Source organism: Haliotis rufescens, unplaced genomic scaffold, assembly GCF_023055435.1.
Source record: "Haliotis rufescens isolate VD_foot unplaced genomic scaffold, xgHalRufe1.0.p SCAF_2, whole genome shotgun sequence".
In the NCBI taxonomy this organism is placed as follows: domain Eukaryota; kingdom Metazoa; phylum Mollusca; class Gastropoda; order Lepetellida; family Haliotidae; genus Haliotis; species Haliotis rufescens.
Genome location: NW_025963890.1, coordinates 63,181,006 through 63,204,058, shown reverse-complemented (window position 1 = coordinate 63,204,058; position 23,053 = coordinate 63,181,006). Strand labels below are relative to the sequence as shown.

Below are 23,053 nucleotides of genomic sequence, written 5' to 3'. Positions count from 1 at the left end.
GTCCAGTATTTATCCAATCTCATTAAAATCAAATCTCTTAGTTCTCGCTACCGCTAAACAAAGATCTGAGGGCATCCCATTATGGGTCACAACAGAACGACCTTTTATCCAACCAATCAGAGCGTCACTTACCAGATCATGAAAGTGACAGTCGGAATGTGTTTTCTAATTACGCAACCTCGAAATATAGAACAGAGGGTAGCCCGAAACGAGAGTAACGGGTATTATGATTATATCCATACAATCTAGGCCATCTATAAGCCATTCCAGAATGTTCTTTTGTTCAGTTTTAAATTTTCTAATCAAGATACGTTTGAAACTAGTGTCGTAGAGCTCGAGAAAGCTGCCTTCTGGCTGGCTAATGTCGATTTCTTGTCACTCATTTCCTTGGTAGGTCAAAGTTCACGAAAGGTTATTCTGACATGACCCATAATGGGATGTCCTCAGATCTTTGATCTAAGATCTGATTTAAATGAGATTGGCATTTATCATAATAGAATGAAGATAAATAAAATACACTGGATAACAGTGACGGGTGGGGGTTGGGGGTCTGAGGGGGGTTAGAACTACATCACCTCACAGTGACACCGTATCACTGCTTCACCACCATCATAAGGGGGAATGTTGTAAGAACCCAGCACCAGGTCCAACCCATGTAGTGAGCACGGTGTGGGAGATTTGGACCACTTTTAGCACTATTATACCCATATCACTACTTGGGAAACCAAGAATGGCAATGAACATAGTGGGGAATTGAACCCTGGGACATGCAAAGCCAAAACCTTAACCACTGGGCTACCCCAGAGCCTCTCCAACAAGTGTAAATCTCAACAAGTGGGTGATACTGAAGCATGATGAAACTGCAAATATTCTTTACTTCCATCTTGAAATATAACGATCATGTGACCATGCAGTTGTTCAGTTTCATGTCAAGTGAAAAATATTCCCTCTTCCTAATGTAGAGATCTCTATAATTCTTGACAGTTAAAAGGTAAAATAGGATCACAGATGCTTTAAAACGGCCTACATGACACGTTCTGTCACAAAGAGATTGTTGTGTAGGGGAACTGAGCCAGTCCCTGCTTCACGTGAGGTATGTCTGTGATGAAGGTGGTCCCGTTCACCTCTGGCTGCAGGAACACCAGAGCTTGGGCTTCTTTCTCAGGCACATCCGGTTCACCCTCTCCTCCCTTGTTTTCTGTGTTGACATCACTGCTGTCTGCGCTCGTCTTCCCTTCAACCTGAAACAGTAATTGAGGAATAGTGATTTCTGCTGCATCAGCACTTTTGTAACCATTTATAGCAAATGTAAGGCATCAAAGTACTGGCTGTACTGACAACACTCTAGACTACTAGCCTGATCTTGGCCCTTTGCAACATTTGAGTGGTATCATATAGATCTTATTACTGAGCTTATTAGACTGAACATAAAATTTCTAGACTCTGGCTTCGACTAGTGGCTGAAGTTACAGAAATGAGTCTGTGTGTGATTCGGTCCCGACAGACAAACATGCAACTGGTAGTCACATCTAGTGCAGACATGTCACATCTGGGGGATGGTGTCCATCCATGTTCATTCAGAAATGTACCCTAGCGGACCACTACACATCTTCCCGAGGCAAGAGAGTTAACTGACTATAAAAGTCCAGTTTCCACCCTTGCCGAACTAGGCTGGTATTATGGAGTTACAGTTTGACTCGACTAACATAGTCTATTCATAGGCCAATCAAAATCGTGCACCAAAATCGAAATCCAGTTCGTAAACTGTCATGCAATTTCGGTCGATTGCAGGATTTGCCAAGCATGTGCACCACCAACTCGTCAGCAGATATTTTCCAAATCTTTTCATGTTTTTAATCAAGGTGCAATCTCATTAAAACCAGATCTTAGTTCTCGCTACCGCTAAACAAAGATCTGAGGACATCCCATTACGGGTCACGTCAGACCGACCTTGCGCAAACTTTGACCGACCAATGGAATGACCAATCAGAAGGCAGCTTTCTCATGCTTTACGGCACAAATTTCAAATTGGCGACTACGCTTCGAAACATTTTGACAAATTCTCGATTACAAATTTGAAACCTAACAAAAAAACATTGTGGAATGGCTAATAGATGGTCTAGATTGTAAGGATTCAGTCGTTAAACCCGTAACTATTGTTCGGAATACACCATGTTAAAGTTTTTGAGATTGCATGATTAGAAATCACATTCCGACTGTCACTTTCATAATCTGGTAAGCGACGCACTGATTGGTCGGATGAAAGGTCGTTCTGACGTGACCCATAATGGGATGTCTTCAGATCTTTGTTTAGTGGTAGCGAGAACTAAGGTCTGATTTTAATGAGATTGAATCAAGGTGCTCCGTGATTTGATGCATTTCGCGATGTGAGACCCATTTTTTCACAATATAGATCTTGATTATCGATCAGATCGCCCTGACATGGCGCCACCATTTTGTTTGAAGCAAACGGAAGTGATACGAGAGGTGGAATCTGATTGGTCCATAGGAGAAGCTTAGAAGGGACATAACTGGTAAATAGCCACTGGTGGCGCTACGATCGAGCCCAGGAATTCCAGCCTAGTTCGGCAAGAGTGGAAACTGGACTTTTATAGTCAGTTAACTCCTTTCCTTGGGAAGATGACCACTACATGGCAGCACTAAAGCAACTGGGTGGTTCTAAACCAAAAGTAACTCTCCCACAGGTCTGTTCCCATGATCCCTAGATTTGGCATTTATTACAATTTGGTTTCTTCTCCTATTCCCAGAACCTTTTCTTGTGAATATTACCTTGGAATGAGAAACTGCATGATTTGTTTGTTTGTTGTTTACGCTGTCCTCAGCAATATTCCAGCTATATGATGGCAGTCCGTAAATAATCAAGTCTGGATCAGGCAATCCAGTGATTGACATCATGAGCATCAATCCACACAATTCGGATTCAATGACATGCATCAACCAAGTCAGCGAGCCTGACAACCCGATCCCGTTAGTCGCCTCTTACGACAAGCATAGTCGGATCTTCGCAGGTCAGAAACTGTATGACCTACCTGCAAGCTGAGTTTCCTCTGTCTCTTGTCAATGTACTGATTATACCACTCCTTCAGTTCATCCATAGTCAGAGTCTGCAGTATCGCAATCTGTGAACATACCGGCATGGCTCAACTCAAGGACGTCGTACATTCTGGTCATCTCATACAGTGAGGCGTTATTAATGCCTGATGCTGATGGTCAAGCTTACTCTTTACCACAAATGCTTCTTGATTCTTTACAAGATATTGACCACACAGGATATACATTGACTTTAGGATGGGGTGCAGGTATGATATTGTTTCATGTTCCATCTTAGGACAAGGCCACATTATGAAACACATGGTGCAAACATCAAAGATATTTGTTTCTATTTATGAGAAAACAGCTAGCAGAAAAGGGTCCTCAGACAGTGAATTGACCAATTTATTTTCCGATAAAAGTGAGATTCTCATAGGTAAGAAAATGTTCTCTTAAAATTCTATAGCAATGACGCCTTAGCCTTAAGGTTCTGCTATTCCAAATCAGAATCAGTCATTCGACAAGCAGTATTCATTGAGAGCCTTCAGTGCAGATTAAATCATCAGGCAGCTATGATTGGATGATTATGTGTAATACTGGGTATATGTATGTTTTTTAAATGTACATCCATCCAGAAATTACAACTGACAATGTTTTTTTCTATATTTAGTGCTGTCTTTTTTAACATCATGACTTGTGCTGAATGTGACTTCAGATATTTTCAAGCAAGAGACATTTGGTGTGGAACTGGGGGTGGTGTGTTTAGCTTCCTGTACTCGGAAAAGAGGAGCTGGCTAAACTTCTTCTAATTCTTTTGTTTTTCTTGCTGCTTTAAGGCCAGACTGTGCACACATGCACATGTAATAGCTGTTGAATGCTTAGTTATTTAAAAAAAAACATATAACATTACTACAGAAGCCTATGGGAAAACATTTGGTAGTGTGTAACCTTAAACACATTTCAAAGGGGAGATAACTTATTTATTCAGGAACAACCATCAATGAATCATTCTTTGGTTGGTTGGTTGGTTGGTTTGTTGTTTAACGCTGCACTCAGCAATATTCCAGCTATATGATTGCGGTCTGTAAATAATCGAGTCTGGACGAGACAATCCAGTGATTAATATCATGAGAATCGATCCACGCAATTGGGATCGATGACATGGATCAACCAAGTCAGTGAGCCTGACCACCCGATCCCATTAGTCGCCTTTTATGACAAGCATAGTCGCCTTTTTACGGCAAGTATGGGTTGCTGAAGACCTATTCTACCCCGGAATCTTCACGGGTCAATCACTGTTTGGACAGTTACAGACCATGCCTTCCATGTTGACAGACCTACCTCCTTCTCCAGCAAATCAAACACATATGAGTTGTCATGGATCTCCCTCCACAGTCGAGATGCCTCCTCCCCGAGATGAGTGTCCTCCAGCTGCTTGTTGGTGATGAGGGAATCAACCTGATACACACAAACACCTGCTTAGATTGGTACACCAAACTATCCAGTGACTCCAATGTGTTTCTTGTTTAAAATCAGAGTTATTTCCGTCAGGTTTACAAATCAGCTTAATGATGACAGGTGTTATCAATAACAGCATCGCAAGATCAACATAAGAATCTTTTGGAATCAACTTTCATATGCAGGCATTTCCATATAAAAACATAATTTGAGGGGGTTTAGTTGGTTTAACAGTATTTTATTCACATCACAGCCTGTCAGCTTGAATGAGGATTCCAACCCAGATAATAGGATCCAGCATTTCTAAGGGACAACAGCGATTTATGATGCCTCAGACGACTGGGCCCCCTTACACCACATTGAACATGACACGATCCAGCAGATAAGCAGTTACCCCACTTTAATATTGATATATGGTCAAGCCTCACCAAGCTGTCAAATTCCTCCTCAGTCATTGCATGAAGAATTCCTCGGAACTCCCCCAGAAAGTCTGCCATCAACTTCTGCACATCATTCATGCTGCAATAAATCAAGAAATAACTGATGTAAATCTTGAACTATTTTTTTTATTAACACATGAATCCAAGTCTATCTCGGGATTAAAGTACCACACAGAACATGCGTGAGCTGGATTTGACTCTACTCAAATCAAAGAGCATTCCAGTTGTATCACTGCGTGTGAGCTAAGTAGTGAGTGAGTAAGCATGGTTTTACACCGTTTTTAGCAATATTCCAGCAATATCACGGCGGGGGACACCATAAATGGGCTTTACACATTATACCCATGTGGGGAATCGATACCAGGTCTTCGGCATGACAGGCAAACACCTTAACCATCAGGCTACCCACTGCCCCGTCAGCTTAATGCTTGAGGAAGTTACTTGTACATGTTTACCTCTTTGCTGAAATGCAAAACCATGAGTATGGTGCTGACAAACCAAAGATTAGAAACAGTATGAACCTAGGATTCAAACCCATGATCAGCAGATCCTGACGCAAGCAAGCTGAGCAACACCACATGGCAAATTCCAGCGTTTTGACGACTGAGCTACCCATCTCCGTGATATACAGTTGGCATCCCTCTGGATGATAGTATTGCTATAGTAGGTCATAAATGTGTAAATCTGACACAAAAGTAACACATGTGTTGATGAATATCCTCCACTAGGTCTGTCTCACTGCCTCGGTCACCTGTGTTTGCTGGTCTGGCTCTCCACGGTAACAGACAATCCCAGAATGCCATTGGTCATCATCGAGTAGCAGAAGACACTGTAGCCCAGTTGGTGCTTGGTTCGTAGGAAGTCAAAACAGGGTTCTTTCATCCGTGTCTGAAATCATCCCCACCAAGAAAATGCACTAAAGCAGAATGGTGATAGTGGGTTAAGCACTGCAGACGGCAATATTCAGACTTTATCAAGACATGTAACAAATGTCATATTTGGGATAACACTTTCTTAGTAAAGTACAGATTCTAGTATGTTGTGAGTTGAGTCCCATCTGGATTGAAACCCACACCGCCAGAGTGAGGCACCTAATCGCCAGCACACAAAGTCAGCAATCTAACCCACTCAGCCACCAAGCCTTTCACAAAAATGAAAGTCCGACAACTGGTAGTCTAGATCACATACTTTGTATAACCCTCTAACAAGCATAAATTGGCACAGCTCCTATGGCCAAAAGCTATGAACACACAATGCCAATTATGTTTGTTGTTTTCTGCTGCACTCAGCAAATATTGCAGCTACATGACGACAGTACAATGCCATTTAGAAAGTGGTCGAATGTAACAAATGTTATATTTGGGATAACACTCTCTTAGTAAAGCACAGGTTCTAATTGGTTTGTTTGTTTGTTGTTTAACGCCGCACTCAGCAATATTCCAGCTATATGATGGCGGTCTGTAAATAATCGAGGCTGGACCAGACAATCCAGTGATTAATATCATGAGCATCAATCCACGCATTTGGGATTGATGACATGCATCAACCAAGTCAGCGAGCCTGACCACCCGATCCTGTTAGTCGCATTTTACGACAGAGTGAGGCACCTAATCGCCAGCACACAAAGTCAGCGATATAGTTCATTCAGCTGTAGCACTAACCAGTAGCAGTTCATTGACACAGGACATCCTGATGTTGCCTGGCCCAGCCTGGTAGTAGTCAGTGATGCAGGAGTTGCAGTCGTCCCTGTTGACGCTCTCCACACGACAGGTCAGCTGGCTTGTAGGTAATTGTAGCAGCAGTTTCTGAAACATCCAAACATAACTGTTAGGAATAACAAAAGACTCAAGACCCACTGGCACATACAATACTAAGTGACCGGTAATTTATTACTGGTGGGTGGACCAGAGATATTTTGTGAAGAAATGTACACCAATTAATTACCCTCTTCAAAGTGGGTTCATTGCTTGCAGACCCACCTGCAATTCTTTTCCATTGTTTCATGACTCTCACCTTCAAGTTGTAGAGTTGTACATATAGAATAAGTTCATTTTCATGAAAAAAGAAGGTTCAATAAAGAAATAACTGTAAAGTTTTATCATGACCCTTCCCAAAGACACTCCAAATCCCAACTCCACCCCCCTCCCACACAAACACTGTCATGTTTTTGTTACGGCCCGCCCCCAATTTCCTCTGACCTACAGATGTTGTTCAAAGTAAAGTTTAACTTTCTTATGTACATAAGACTCAGCTTGAAAAAAGAGGGATCATTAGCGGCTATTTAATCCCGCAACGTAAATATAATATTTTAGGAATAATAATTGTATTATGCAAGCCTTTGGTGAGCATAATACACAAATGTTACTCCAACTATATGATATGTTAACTCAAGGAAGTAACTTTTGAAACTGCGTATGAACACAATGTGTGAGTTAAACACAGCATTTATCATATAGTGCCAAACGATTTACATGTTTGTCACAATAAACACCAGGAAGCACCTATCTAAATTCATTGGAAACATCTAACAACAAGTGCAAAAGTGAGCGTGGCTCACTAATACCCCCGACCCGCCTAGTGTGTCAGTAGTTACAACTTAAATAGCTAGGATAGGGTTAGGGTTTGAAAAATTCATAAAAAAATGGAAAATTCATAAAAACAATTTTTTTCTTTTGACTGCACCCCTCCATATGACACAGATTATATGTACTAACTTTGAGATGAATCCACTGAATAGTTTAAGAGAAATCGCACGGACAAAGTTTTTGGACGGACGGACGGACTGACGGAACCTTGGTATAACAATATATCCTCGACATTTTGTCGGGGGTATAATAATGTATTCATCAGGCAGACATTGCATCAATCTTTAGAGCATAAAAGTAGTTCCTGCTGGATGACCTCATTTGCATATTTATCAGATTGTCGTATTGGTGTATCGCATCAATAATATCAGCCATTATATGACAAATTTTCTTAAGATAATTGGCAGACATTACTCAGAGAAGCTGAGCCATTCCCCTGAGTTGTTTAGTCAGTTAAAGCAGGCTGTAGCCGATGTGTAAGCTACTGACCTTCGGGATACGTTCTGGTGGAAGTGGTTGCGAGCAGAGTCTCTTCTGAATGTAGTCGGCCATCTCGGTCACCTCCTGCACAGAGGGAGGAAAACAAGCACAGAAATAACTGTGTGCAGCCATGTGTGACGATGATGGGACAGATGATTCAGAAGAAAGCAATAATGGACCCTGACTTGTATGGATTCAAACTGAAGTAAGGAAGTCAAATGATGCAACATTCAATTAAACATCCAAATCAAGCAGTTTGTCATGTAGGTAATCTCATGGACAAGCAAGACAAGAAATTGTTATCAGTACCAATGTGTAAGACATTTTCTTTACAGGACCCTCATATTGCTGCAAGGACCCTTAAAATTAATTATGACTCCCACTTTCGTAAGTCAAGGTAAAATCTGTTAGTAGATCTTATAACTTGATGCTTGCAGATATGCTTAAATGCTGTTGCAAATAATGACTTGGGACCTGTGTCACGCAGCAACTAATAGCAACTCCCATTCCTAACATAGACTTATGGTAGTCATTGGTAGTTACAGCGCTAATGTTGCTTTATGGAACAGTGCCTTGGCTAAATCTATCTTCGTCTACATCCCTGTATCTAGCATTTCCTAGCCAGATTACAATGGGTTATCAACATATCAACGTATTATTATTCAGTCAGAGGAAATTGAAACAAAATTTATAACATGTAGGTAAAAGTTCATATCTAAATACACCAATATGGATTGTCAGAATAAACAGCCATAATACCTCAGGTTGGAAATTCCCTATGACAAATCCTTCAATGAAAAGTTGACTCTTGAATTTGCTGAGGAAGTCTGTGAGCTGGGTGAGAGTCAGGCCTGAAATCAGACGGTACCGGTCGGGTAGCGCCTGGGTACTGGGATCTAACATCGCAAACCGCAACATTCTGAAATTCATCAGTGACTGGTGCTATATTCAAAAGCAGGGGCATGAAATCAAAATATTAAGTAGGGTAGATTGTGATTCCATCAACTGGTAAGATGTTTGTCTTTCCAAGCCCATTAAATCATATGAAACTACAATCTTAAATCATCACTGCAGAAATATGAGTACAAGTACAAGAGGTATTAGGTATATTTGTTATGTTTGTTTGTTGTTTAACGCCGCACTCAGCAATATTTCAGCTTTTTTACGGTGGTCTGTAAATAATCGAGTCTATCCAGTGATTGACATCATGAGCATCGATCCATGCAACTGGGATACGATGACATGCATTCAACCAAGTCAGCGAGCCTGACCACCTAATCCAGTAAGCCTCTTACGACAAGCATAGTCGCCTTTTACGGCAAGCATGGGTTGCTGAAGACCTATTCTACCCCGGGTCTTCACGGGTCTGATGGGGGTAAAGCTGTATTCAAATTCACTGACAAACCTTGCCAATTCAAAAGGCTTGATCATCTCATTGTAGAATGCCTTTTGTAACTGCGTCTTGATGGCCGCAAACAGTTCTGGGCTACACATGAAGTCCGCTATATGGTCGACCATGCATCGGAACAACAGCTGCAAGTGTAGCATGAGCATTAGTTTCAATGTCAAATTCAGAAACATAGGGAAATTTATCAATGTATAATTAACGTTTAGTCCTGGGATCAGTAACTCTTCCAATTGTTCCAGTTAATCATTGAGTTCCTCTAGAGTACTGCAAGACATGTATTCATAGATGCAGATCCTGAGAACTAACACCTACAGGCATCTTGTGACTAAATCCTTCCATGCTGATGACGATGCCAGTAGGAAAGCCCTCCACCCAGTATCTGCAATACATAAGAACAAAAGCATGTCACTGACTAGAGGTGTGTGACCAGTATTACCAATACACCATGATCTGAAATACTCATGAATACTTATCACAATATGATAGGAAAATACAAACATATTGTGTTTAGAAAATCCTACATCTGAACCTATTAAACAACCAAAGTTAATCAATATAGGATGAGTGAGTGAGTGAGTGAGTGAGTGAGTGAGTGAGTGAGTGAGTGAGTGAGTGAGTGAGTGAGTGTGTGAGTGAGTGAGTGAGGTGGTTTTACGCCGCTTTTAACACTATTCCAGCAATATCACGGTTGGTGACACACATTGTACCCATGTCAGGAATCGAACCTGGGTCTTCGGCGTGACGAGCGAACGCTTTAACCACTTTGCTACCCGACCGCTCCAGGATAGGAAGTAACTCATGGAATATGATTCACAGAAATATTTAATGTGTTTCCACCCCAATTGACTTCAGGGAGATCAAGGTAGAGGACTGTACATGTGTGAGAGGGAGGCATTCTGTGCGGAGTGTTCAATGTCAGTAATTGGGAGAAGCCTGGTGACCTACTCGTATCCAGCCAGGACGGCGGGGTAGGCTGCCTCTGTGAGGATGTTCAGGAGGATGTTGATGAACAGGTCATTCAAGGTGGCACTGTAACAGTAAATGCAAGTATCGTCGGGTTATTGGTTTTCGGAATCATACATTTTCAGACGGCCATGTCTATCGATATTACTCATGCCATAACAGGGTGTGTAGCGTCACAGAGACATTGTAAATACTCAGATGATGGCTTGTTTTTAAAAGAAAGTTGTGTTATATAAGTTGAATGTGATGTTTTACAGTTGTTCATACGATTAGAGAGAAAACTATGAATGTTTCTCAACCGTCCGAAAACCCATAACACAGATATAAACAAGGTGTGACTGAGTTGTACACCGCAGTCAAACACAATGTTGCATTTAATTAAATAAATTGCAAGTGACTCCATGGCATTTGATTGGCTAACCAAGCAATTTGTTTTGCCGGTGAAAAAATGGGCCGCGCCCACTTATGGACTACTGTTTTCTAATTGGCTGATAACAGAATGGGTGGGGCTTGTGTTGAATTAGGGGCAGCTGAACAATGTCACTGATTGGTGGGCAACATCTCTTTTTGTGTTAATGATAGATTAAGTAGTCTGTGAAGTTCATATTGTTGACATATTTATTTATCAGAATTGGCTGCAATACATCTTTATGTTTTGAGGAATAATTGTAAAAAACGGTGTGCACACTTTGTGTAAATCCGCTATACAGTGGTTTTTACATTTTACCTGAAAAAATATATTGAAGTCAATTCTAAAATAGTCACTGTCTGAAAACATGCTTTTTAATCCCAAGGATATCATTCCTAGTGAAACAAGCATGAAATACTCATATCCCCCGCCCAAATGACATGTCCGGTTGTGTGCAAGGCATTAGCCCTTCGGAAACAAGCACTACCGCCATTTTTAGTCTATGTAAAAGTCATGCTTTGGTAACTCAAATAATAAAGTTTTCAAAAATTCCTAACTATCAAAAGGCACCAGTTCACCACCAGACATATCTATGTGCCAAGTTTGATTGAGATATCTCTCATGGTTATTGAGTTCTGCTCATGAAACAAAACGTGATGGATGGGCAGACGGGCGGCAGGACAGAAAGATGGAAGCACCCATTCCTATATCTCCCTTCCACTTTGTGTTGGGGGATAATTATCCTTATAATCAAACTGTGAGAATACAGAATCAAAAACAAATATAACTACAACAAGTCAACAATGTTCACTTCATCACAAAAGGAACAAAGTTCACAAAAGTTAAATTCCTTGTCATGTAATAAACAGGAAACAGCACAGAGGTACTTTGCCACTTACTTCTCTGGGGACTCGGACACCGCTGGACTCATCAGGTGGAGATAAGTGTAGCCTATAACAAAACATAACTCATCAGGTGGAGATATGTGTAGCCTATAACAAAACATAACTCATCAGGTGGAGATATGTGTAGCCTATAACAAAACATAACTCATCAGGTGTAGATATGTGTAGCCAATAACAAAACATAACTCATCAGGTGGAGATATGTGTAGCCTATAACAAAACATAACTCATCAGGTGGAGATATGTGTAGCCTATAACAAAACATAACTCATCAGGTGGAGATATGTGTAGCCTATAACAAAACATAACTCATCAGGTGGAGATATGTGTAGACTATAACAAAACATAACTCATCAGGTGGAGATATGTGTAGCCTAGAACAAAACATAACTCATCAGGTGGAGATATGTGTAGACTATAACAAAACATAACTCATCAGGTGGAGATACGTGTAGCCTATAACAAAACATAACTCATCAGGTGGAGATATGTGTAGCCTATAACAAAACATAACTCATCAGGTGGAGATATGTGTAGCCTATAACAAAACATAACTCATCAGGGGGAGATATGTGTAGCCTATAACAAAACATAACTCATCAGGTGGAGATATGTGTAGCCTATAACAAAACATAACTCATCAGGTGGAGATATGTGTAGCCTATAACAAAACATAACTCATCAGGTGGAGATATGTGTAGCCAATAACAAAACATAACTCATCAGGTGGAGATATGTGTAGCCTATAACTAAACATAACTCATCAGGGGGAGATATGTGTAGCCTATAACAAAACATAACTCATCAGGTGGAGATATGTGTAGCCTATAACAAAACATAACTCATCAGGTGGAGATATGTGTAGCCTATAACAAAACATAACTCATCAGGTGGAGATATGTGTAGCCAATAACAAAACATAACTCATCAGGTGGAGATATGTGTAGCCTAGAACAAAACATAACTCATCAGGTGGAGATATGTGTAGCCTATAACAAAACATAACTCATCAGGTGGAGATACGTGTAGCCTATAACAAAACATAACTCATCAGGTGGATATATGTGTAGCCTATAACAAAACATGACTCATCAGGTGGAGATATGTGTAGACTATAACAAAACATAACTCATCAGGTGGAGATATGTGTAGCCTATAACAAAACATAACTCATCAGGGGGAGATATGTGTAGCCTATAACAAAACATAACTCATCAGGTGGAGATACGTGTAGCCTATAACAAAACATAACTCATCAGGTGGAGATATGTGTAGCCTATAACAAAACATAACTCATCAGGTGGAGATATGTGTAGCCTATAACAAAACATAACTCATCAGGTGGAGATATGTGTAGCCTATAACAAAACATAACTCATCAGGTGGAGATATGTGTAGCCTATAACAAAACATAACTCATCAGGTGGAGATATGTGTAGCCTATAACAAAACATAACTCATCAGGTGGAGATATGTGTAGCCTATAACAAAACATAACTCATCAGGTGGAGATATGTGTTGCCTATAACAAAACATCATATGGAGTCAGACTGACGTGGCTTAAACGCTCCTTTAATTACACTTTCAGTCATGTCACTGTCAGCTAACGTGGGAAGAAGCCCAAAGTGGCCATTGTCACAGATGTTTGCTACCTTGACAAGACTGAGACTACTAAGTTGAATTCATTAAGTCGCTAAATCTTTAATTAGGTCAAATATTTTAAATGATGACTTATTTTCTGGTGTGAATTTAGAGTGTTGACACACTACATTCCATCTAGTCCCCACACATCAGTATCTGTACCTTGGGACTACTAAATTGTTCTGAGGATTAGCAAACATCCAATGATGGTAGTCCTCATTGACTCGTAGCATTTGATGACTATAATTCTGAACCAGTTCTCAATGAATCAATTTTGCTACAAATTGGAACTGAATAAAACTGACAGAAAATGTAAGCATAGTAAACATTTTTGTCTTCTTCAAGCGCGAGGACTCTGAGGACTTTGTGTCAGGTCCTCTGGGCCCACTTGCACAAAGTGATCTTAGCGCTAAGATGATCAAAACTCCCATACTTTAACATAGGCTTACAATAGTCATAGCGCTTGGATCGCTTTGTGCAAGTGGGACTAGCCTTAAAAAGAAACAAATCAGGCTGTCCACATGCACTGGTGTGGTGCTGACAGACCCAGAATCATAATCAGCGCTAACATTTGATTTAACCACTTGATCAGCAGATCCTGGCATGGCTAAGGGACGCAATGCACAGTGAGTTATGGCACTTTAGACCACTTTCCCTACTACACCCCTACAGCACATGTATTGGAAATATCTTCCTTAGTGTAATGTCCCCTCTGGTATAACATAGGATTGTACATTACAGTTTACTTCCACATGACTCAAACATCGCCCTAACTTTCTGTATGCACAAGATCAGGAGTCAACACATTCTTACCTTTAGGAACATTGAACTTGCTGTCTTTCTTGAACCACATCTTGCAAAACTCATTGTCCACTACAGGGTAAGGTAGCTGTATATGACATGAAACTCTCGGTCAGACGATCGTCACACAGACTTACTGGTAGTCTCATATAGGCATTATCTATCTGCTTCTCAGGAATCAACACTAAGTATTGGTGGATTCTGATTCATTAAGTCACTAAATGTATAATTTGTTCAAGTTTACAATGATTAACACATGTATTAATATCAAGTATTGATGCATTCGGATTCATTAATTTACCAAATCTTCAATGTTGTCAGATCATAGGCTGCCAGTGCCACACTGACAGAGTTATCTCCCTTCGTATTTATACAAAATGGTCAATCACTTCTTTGATCTGTAAATAACTACACACAAAATATATTCTAAACATACATTCAACCAATCAAGTATGTTCACTTACATGATTTATGGAAAAAGATTCCTATAGTTTAAATAAAAGTCTTCCAAATAGTGTTTCTAAAAATATACAGTGAGTGAGTGAGTGAGTTGGGTTTAACGCCGCTTTCAACAGTATTCCAGTTATATCACGGCGTGTCAGCTTAATGTGGGAGGAAAGCCCAAAGTGATACAGGTCTCAGACTCTTACCACTTCGGTGGTGCTGACAAACGGGTTTGGAAACATAATCGGGGTGACCAGGATTCGAACCCACAATCATAGGTTTCTGGCGTACCTAAAGGACGCAACTCTGCACAGCAAATTGCAGCCTCTTAGACGACTGGGCCTCCTGTGCCCCCCAATTTGCTCAAGTATACAATGATTAATACATGTATTAATATTAAGTATTGATGCATTCTGATTTATTAAGTCTGCAACTCAAATTTTTAATTAGTTCAAATATTTTATCAAATGACTTATTTTCCAGTGTCAATTTAGAGCGTTAACACAATACATTCCATCTAGTCCCTACACATCAGTATCTCTGTACCTTGGGAGTATCTTCACTTGATGGATGCAGGGTGAAGTCAGTGGCTACAAATAAATACGACACACACATACATCTTCAGAACAAAACTGTATTTAAGAAACAAACAATTGGGTGTTGTTTATCAAACAATAAAACACTGCAGGGTGAAACCCTGCTGGCACAACAAACCATGCGGGGCGCAGTAGCGAGTAGTTTATTCTTCCGGCAGTATTTTATTGTACAATAAACAACGCCTACGAGTCGTTTATTTCTCATATGAGATATCAACATTTTGTACAGTCTCTTTAAGGATGTTAATAAAATGTACAAGCTTTCAAAACTATTTACCTGCCATTAAATAATGATGACTCCCTGATTACAAACTGACCTCTGCAATGTTGGACAAATTGATTTTATGAACAAGGGGGTTACATCTGGTATTTTCCAGATTTTCTCACTATTTTCAAATTGATTATCCCAGTACCGATTGTAATATCTCTCCCATCTTTTGAATACGATTGTTCGCCCATTGTGTTCATCTGCAATGCCCAGTTACATTTAATGGGAACAACTCACAAGACAACTCCCTCTCAAAGATAACGTTGTCCAATTTTTGACATCAATCAAGTTGCGAGGGAATGTTCGAATCTCAAGAAATGACATCATGATAGAACAATGTTTTATCATGAAATAAATCACGCTTCATTTTTCATTGTTCTCTGGATTTATTGTGCAGCTATCTTCCATACTAAAATGTACCCTCTTATGCACTGAAAGTAATACACATGTACAATCAAACCTTGTTATCTCGAACCCCGTTATCTCGAGTGTACCAATATCTCGAACCTATTCTCTGGTCTCGACCTTACTATATAATGTTCATGCATCGTTATCTCTAATATTTGAAGTTACAACACGGTCCCGCTAGGTTCAAGAACAGGGTTCAACTGTATGTGGGTTACTTGAGACATAAAGCATGAGTGGTGTAAATAACATAAAACACAGAAATACATACCTATGTAAATATTTGGTTCAGGGAAAAACAAATCTGGGTTTTCTTTCAGATCTGCAAACATAATGACCTCCTTTAAACAAGATACAACCACACAGGTGACAATCTCTAGATACTGTTTAAGATTGTGAAATATTGTTTGCTACTCCACATGTTAATTAGCTAGATATACACTTTGGTTGAGCAGACATCATCAAATTCTTTAGCTTAAAAATAGATGTTACTTTACCCGTGAGAATACTTACTTTCCCAAGTCTTTCTCCATTCAGCATCAACATCTGGAAAAACAATAAATATGAGATTCTTGTTGACCCTTTGAAACACAACCAGACATTGTATACCTACATGCTACATTGTACACACACCTGCTACATTGTACACACACATTCAACATTGTACAGACACCTTCTATATTGTACACACACCTGCTACATTGTACACACACCTGCTACATTGTACACACCTGCTACATTGTACACACACCTGCTACATTGTACACACACCTGCTACATTGTACACACACTGGCTACATTGTACACACACCTTCTACATTGTACACACACTTGCTACATTGTACACACACCTGCTACATTGTACACACACATTCAACATTGTACACCCACCAGCTACATTGTACACACACCTGCAACATTGTACACACACCTGCTACATTGTACACACACCGCTACATTGTACACACACCAGCTACATACACCTGCTCCTTTGTACATACACCTGCTACAGACACCTGCTACATTGTACACACACCTGCTACATTGTACACACACCTGCTACATTGTACACACACCTTCTACATTGTACATACACCTTCTACATTGTACACACACCTGCTACATTGTACTTGGTGTTGTACCAAGCCTCCTCTTGGTCTGTTTCTCCTATGACAGACTTTTCTGTAGACAACAGAACAAAGTTTGCCTTGTCTGGTCCAAGATATTTTGTGCAGTCACTAATCAACTGAAACAAAGATATATTTAAGTAAAAGAAAATGCTGTCAGTCATTTTCAATTTCACGATGTATCTACCCAATAAATTTCATTTCATAAAGGTATCCATATACCATCTGAAGCAATCTACTTCTTAACACGCCCTGTGAAGATCGATGCATATGATGTCAATCACTGGATTGTCTGGTTCATACTCGATTATTTACTGACCGCCATCATATAGCTGAAATATTGCTGAGTGCGGTGTTAAACAACAAACAAAACAAACAAAAAACTTCTTCACACATAAAACAATAAATCAACCTACAAAATCTGCCTCTACCATCGACTGACTGTCATATGTCACCCACCTGTGGGTTGTACTCAAACAGCAGGTCCCTGCCAGTGAGGTAGTGTTGTGGGGTGTATGTCTGCATGTTCTCAGCTACCTCCTGAACATCTTCCATGGGTTCCCCCTACAAACATGCACCAGTATCAGTTTCATCAAGACAAAGTAGCTGTCTGGACAATCTCCTTTATAAGAGTCAACTATTCTACACAAAAGAAGTTAAAGAACACCTGATTCTTGTAAACCTGTGTCATGACTATTACCATAGTAATACGAAAGAATCGATGAACTTAAACTTATTTTGAGCAGTATATGTCAGCAGTAAATCTTGCTGATGATGCAACATTTTACTCCATGTTTCTGCACAGATACTGGCTGTATTTTCTGACAGTTACCCCTCCTGCCCGTTCCTTCATCTTATCGTAACCCCAGGCCCTGTGGTCAGTAAACACACATCTCTTCCTTCCATCTAAACTTGCAGTCCTCAATCTGCTGAAGTTCAGGGAACAATCTGAATCAACGCCTCCCCTCCCTCTGCTCCTAACACCCCAGGCCCTGTGGTCAGTAAACACATACCTCTTCCTTCCATCTAAACTTGCAGTCCTCAATCTGCTGCAGCTCCAGGAACAATCTGAATCAACGCCTCCCCTCCCTCTGCCCCTAACACCCCAGGCCCTGTGGTCAGTAAACACACACCTCTTCCTTCCATCTAAACTTGCAGTCCTCAATCTGCTGCAGCTCAGGAACAATCTGAATCAACGCCTCCCCTCCCTCAGCTCCTAACACCCCAGGCCCTGTGGTCAGTAAACACACACCTCTTCCTTCCATCTAAACTTGCAGTCCTCAATCTGCTGCAGCTCCAGGAACAATCTGAATCAACGCCTCCCCTCCCTCAGCTCCTAACACCCCAGGCCCTGTGGTCAGTAAACACATACCTCTTCCTTCCATCTAAACTTGCAGTCCTCAATCTGCTGCAGCTCCAGGAACAATCTGTGCTGGGGGCCTTGGTTCTGCAGCATGAGGATGTACTCAAAGACAGCATTGCACACCTGAAACCAAATACAGTATCTTCAGCCTACTCTGTGTGACTATAAAATCTTGAATCCATATAACTGGAGAATGAGACAATACAACTAGATCTACTGAATCTCATTACACTGCCATATTTAAGGTCAAACATAACTATAAAATGCTGCAGAAAACATTCTCTGGAAGTATTCTAGTCAGTGTAGAGTGGAGATGAGTAGAGTGGAGTTGACTGGAGAACTAGACGATATAACCAGATCTCCTGAATTACAAAGTCACTTTTACCACTATGAGTGTCTGTAGTCAACAACTGTTGCCTGGATATGCATGCCGAATCTGGTTTTGGGAAGTTTGTGTTTATTTTATACACATCTACTCGATTTACATGATTACTAAATTAGTTAATAAACAAAACAACTGGTTCCCTTCCATGGTTGGCCAGAAGGCTGGGTTCCTTCAAGTAAAAAGTGCTTCTAATGGCCACATAGGTCTGCGATGTCGCAGCAAGACAAAGTATTGGAAGTGAAGTGAAACGGGCTTCAAGTGGCTGCTTGTACTTGTCCGAACTTATGCTGGTTTTATAGTGCTAGCCACCATAGATACCATGCCACAGTTTAACATGGATATCCCACTCAAACACAGTAGACAAACACCGAGCCAACCAGTGTTTGTTGTATCCCCTTAATGCTGAATACCATAGAGGGTACCAGCAAGTACCATCTTTTAACGTCTTTTGGTATGACACAGCCAGTGGCCAACTAGCAGATGAGGAGAACATGTTATGGTTTTCTGAATTGTCAAAGGTAGGATCACTAATCTGACAAAGGGAGTGAATGAGTGGAAGTTTATACTGCATTATTCAAGTTCTATCATGGCAGCCTGTCATTATCAAGTCTGGGTCAAGCATCCCATTGGCCAATAGCATGAGCAGCATCCACATCGTCAGAGCAGGATGATATACAATGAGTCAGGTGACATATCATTCGGCTCATATTTTAGATGAGCTTATCACAAGCATGGAGTGCATCCCCACCAATATGACTACTCAGCAGTCACTGCTTCTCCTTGCACTTACTTTCTTTTGTTTGTTTGTTGTTTAACACCGCACTCAACAATTGGTATACAGTGACATGCATCAACAAAATCAGCGGGGCTGACCACCTGATCCCGTTAGTCACCTCTTATGACAAGCATAATCGCCTTTTACGGCAAGCATGGGTTGCTGAAGACCTATTCCACCCCGGATCTTCACGGGTCACTTACCTTCTACAAGCAAGAGGTACTGGGGACTTCTGTCCCAGAAACACCAAGGAGAATGTGAAGGGAAAACATTTTCGAGATGAAACTGATGATGAATCAATACTTGCATCTCACCTGTAGTATATTCTGCAGGCCCTTGGCAGTGAGTGTGATGCTGACATAGAAGAGAGACCAGGTAGAGTTGTGGCCGAACCCATCACTGTCACTGCCCCCCGTCATGGCCAGGGCGTACAACCTGAAGCACAGTGTACCAGTATTACTAACTGTGTTTGGCTTCAACATATTTCAACACGTGTGTTTCTGTTTCCTGACTGACCCTCTGTTTGTTTGTTTGTTTGTTTGTTTGTTTGTTTGTTTAAAACCACACTCAGCAATATTCCATCTATGACAGCAGTCTGTAAACAATCAAGTCTTGACCAGACAATCCAGTGATCAACATCATGAGCATCGATCCATGCAATTAGGATATGATGGCATGCATCAACAAAGTCAGCAAGCCTGACCACTACCCGATCCCGTTCATTGCCTCTCACAACAAGCAACGTCGCCTTTTATGGCAAGCATGGGCTGCTGATGACCTTTTTTCACCCGGATCTTCATGGGTCCCTAACCTGGAGCCTCTGACCCTAAACATTTTTTGTTTTTCTTAAGTTAACTACCGCTTTTATCGTATATACTGAATGCCACTAGTATCAAGTTGTGCTTCACTACAGATGACTAGTCATTTTAAGAAAAAACAAAAAAACAAAGCAAAACCTTACCCTGGGCTGGGCTGAAATACATGTGTTTTTTGGCCTACAGAGACACTGCAGTTATTACACTCTGTGTGTGTGTGTTGTGTGTTGTGTGTTGTGTGTTGTGTGTTACCAAAATACATCACATAGCAAACGTGATCACACACTTCAAATACCATTCTCATGGCTACCTACTTGTTCTTGAGATATGACAGTATGCTTCCCTTTCCTTCGTGTAAAATCAACATTGACAAATATTCTTGTGGCTTCTCCCTGTAAAAGAAATTAATAATATGAGCATAAAAGAGGAGGACAAACTCATTTACAAGGTTACCATTAAATTACCCAAAAACTACATGAATTATAACTCAACGAATTTGAAAGAAACCTGCTTCGTTCCTAAGAAACAAAACAACTCCACCTGGTAAATTAGACTGATCCAATTATGATCAGAAATGTATTGATATCTGACAATGATATTAGAAAAGGTAACTAATAGACACCTACTATTGACATCAACTCACCTGTATTTGTCTACTAAAGATGGCAAAGACCAAGAAATCTCCAGTTTGTGATTGTTCTCCATAGGTACAACTTAAAAGAAGAAAATTGGTTATTTTCAAAATATAGGACTGGTTATGTTATACCTTATTTGTACTCATCAGTCAGACTAACATATAACATACTAAATAAGTATGGCAATGAATGTCTGTTTTAACTAAAGAAACACAAAAAGTCTACAGATTGGTTTGATAAAAACAAAAGCAGCTACTCCAGAGTCATGCTGCAGGACAACTCATTAGTGAGCACGGGGCACAGAGCACCAGCTATTTGGCGCCATAATGTCCACAAGGTTGCACATAACTTAACCCAGGAAGCTGCAAACTTAATGGAAGGGCTGTGAAAAGACAAGGAACAATATCGACTATGTGTTCTCTGTGACACCATTTCCAGCAATGAAGATGACTTGTAAACAAGATTGTTCTTTGTACAAATTTGTCACACATGGAAGGCAATATGATCTTTGTTTGTTTTCTAAGTCAAGTCTATATCAACATGATAAAAGATGTTTTGATAATTAAAAAGGTCTGGTTCATGATATCCTTCACATTCAGTCTTGTACAGAGAGTTGGCAGATTCCTTTAGTAAGCCTCATTTGTATATTTGAGAAGTTAAAGGTAAGTTACATTGTACAGTGTCTTGTTCAGGAGTCTCATTTACCATATCCATGTAGTCTCACCTCTGTAAAACCTCTTGAAATCAGCAGTATCAAAGGGATCCTGTAATAAAAACAGAATAATTTACTACAAAGGAAACTGTACGCGACTGACTACAATGTAGACACAAGACTAAAAACACTCAGTTTCAGAGAAGGTTGGCTGGTTGGTTTGTTGTTTAACACCGCACTCAGCAATATTCCAGCTATATGACGGCAGTCTGTAAATAATCAAGTCTGGAGCAGACAATCCAGTGATTTATATCATGAGCATCGATCCATGCAATTGGGATCTATGACATTCATCAACCAAGTCAGCTAGCCTGACCACCTGATCCAGTTAGTCGCCTTTTACAACAAGCATAGTCACCTTTTACGGCAAGCATGAGTTGCTGAAGACCTATTCTACCCCGGAATCTTCACGGGTTGTTTCAGAGAAGGAAACAATAGGTGCGTGAATGGTGTTTCACACTGCAGTTCCACATATTAGTTATATGACACTTATTCTGATTGGACCAGGCAAGCTAGTAGGTCATCCAAACCATCTGGGTACAATGAAACACAATCATCAAGGTCATAAGTTTTAAGTACGCCATTCCGATTTTTCGTCAGCTCTGATGACAAGCCTGAGGCACAAGGGACCTTTTCTCCTCATGAATTGCTTCGGGCAGAACAGGACAGACATTAAATGAGTGAGTGAGTAAGTTTGGTTTAACGGCACTTTGAACAGTCTTCTGTTATATCAAGGCGTGTCAGCTTCATGTAGTTGGAAAGCCCAAAATGATGCAGATCTCAGACATTAACCGCTTTGGTGAAACCCATGAGAACAGGTATTGTGCTGACAAACCTACAAACAGAATTGGAGCAAACCAGGATTTGAACCCACGATCATAGATTTCTAGCATGACCAAGGGAAGCAACTGTATGCCAAATTGCGGCACCTTAGACAACTTAGGCATCCGTGCCCCGTGACCCCAGACAGTGTAAACACTTCATGTCGCCATATTTATTAGCAAAATATATCTTGACCATAAACCAAACAAATCCTAAACCTAACTTACCTTCAAATGGCTGAATGATGGTCGGGGTATGTTGCTGAAGAAGACAGACAGCAGCTGGTAAAACAATTACAGTATCTTCTGCTGGAACCAGCAATTGTACCTTATTCTCTTCAGTTAGGATCAAATATTACTTTATTACTCACACTTTAAAAATAACACAAGTTTAATCAATCTAAATCTATATCTATATCAAATTTCATAAATACTATATGTCATGTTCAAGAGATCATGCAATGTACCCGGTAGTTTCTAATCATTTCAGTAATAATAGGACCAGCCTGTCATTGTTTGATGGATATGTTCATGAAACAATGGACCTTCAGATTTTACATTATTAC

General features: G+C 40.4%; 1 protein-coding gene across 2 annotated transcripts in view; it reads right to left on the bottom strand.

Moving 5' to 3' along the window:
* Positions 1 to 433: 433 nt before the first annotated feature.
* Positions 434 to 23,053, bottom strand: part of LOC124142854 (nardilysin-like) — a 32,880-nt gene continuing 10,260 nt past the window's right edge. For both annotated transcript variants that reach the window (XM_048400305.1, XM_048400307.1), the window contains exons 10-33: positions 22,716 to 22,749; positions 21,679 to 21,718; positions 20,963 to 21,032; positions 20,634 to 20,711; positions 19,819 to 19,939; positions 18,354 to 18,467; positions 17,441 to 17,545; positions 16,971 to 17,100; positions 16,368 to 16,400; positions 16,126 to 16,176; positions 15,132 to 15,175; positions 14,154 to 14,229; positions 11,694 to 11,745; positions 10,368 to 10,451; positions 9,735 to 9,801; positions 9,420 to 9,547; positions 8,774 to 8,933; positions 8,024 to 8,098; positions 6,611 to 6,754; positions 5,701 to 5,837; positions 4,938 to 5,028; positions 4,393 to 4,509; positions 3,051 to 3,140; positions 434 to 1,241 (exon numbers count right to left, since the gene is read on the bottom strand). In XM_048400305.1, the coding sequence (XP_048256262.1) occupies positions 1,041 to 1,241; positions 3,051 to 3,140; positions 4,393 to 4,509; positions 4,938 to 5,028; positions 5,701 to 5,837; positions 6,611 to 6,754; positions 8,024 to 8,098; positions 8,774 to 8,933; positions 9,420 to 9,547; positions 9,735 to 9,801; positions 10,368 to 10,451; positions 11,694 to 11,745; positions 14,154 to 14,229; positions 15,132 to 15,175; positions 16,126 to 16,176; positions 16,368 to 16,400; positions 16,971 to 17,100; positions 17,441 to 17,545; positions 18,354 to 18,467; positions 19,819 to 19,939; positions 20,634 to 20,711; positions 20,963 to 21,032; positions 21,679 to 21,718; positions 22,716 to 22,749 (2,242 nt within the window). In that variant the 3' untranslated portion in view covers positions 434 to 1,040. The remainder of the gene's footprint in view (positions 1,242 to 3,050; positions 3,141 to 4,392; positions 4,510 to 4,937; positions 5,029 to 5,700; positions 5,838 to 6,610; positions 6,755 to 8,023; positions 8,099 to 8,773; positions 8,934 to 9,419; positions 9,548 to 9,734; positions 9,802 to 10,367; positions 10,452 to 11,693; positions 11,746 to 14,153; positions 14,230 to 15,131; positions 15,176 to 16,125; positions 16,177 to 16,367; positions 16,401 to 16,970; positions 17,101 to 17,440; positions 17,546 to 18,353; positions 18,468 to 19,818; positions 19,940 to 20,633; positions 20,712 to 20,962; positions 21,033 to 21,678; positions 21,719 to 22,715; positions 22,750 to 23,053) is intronic.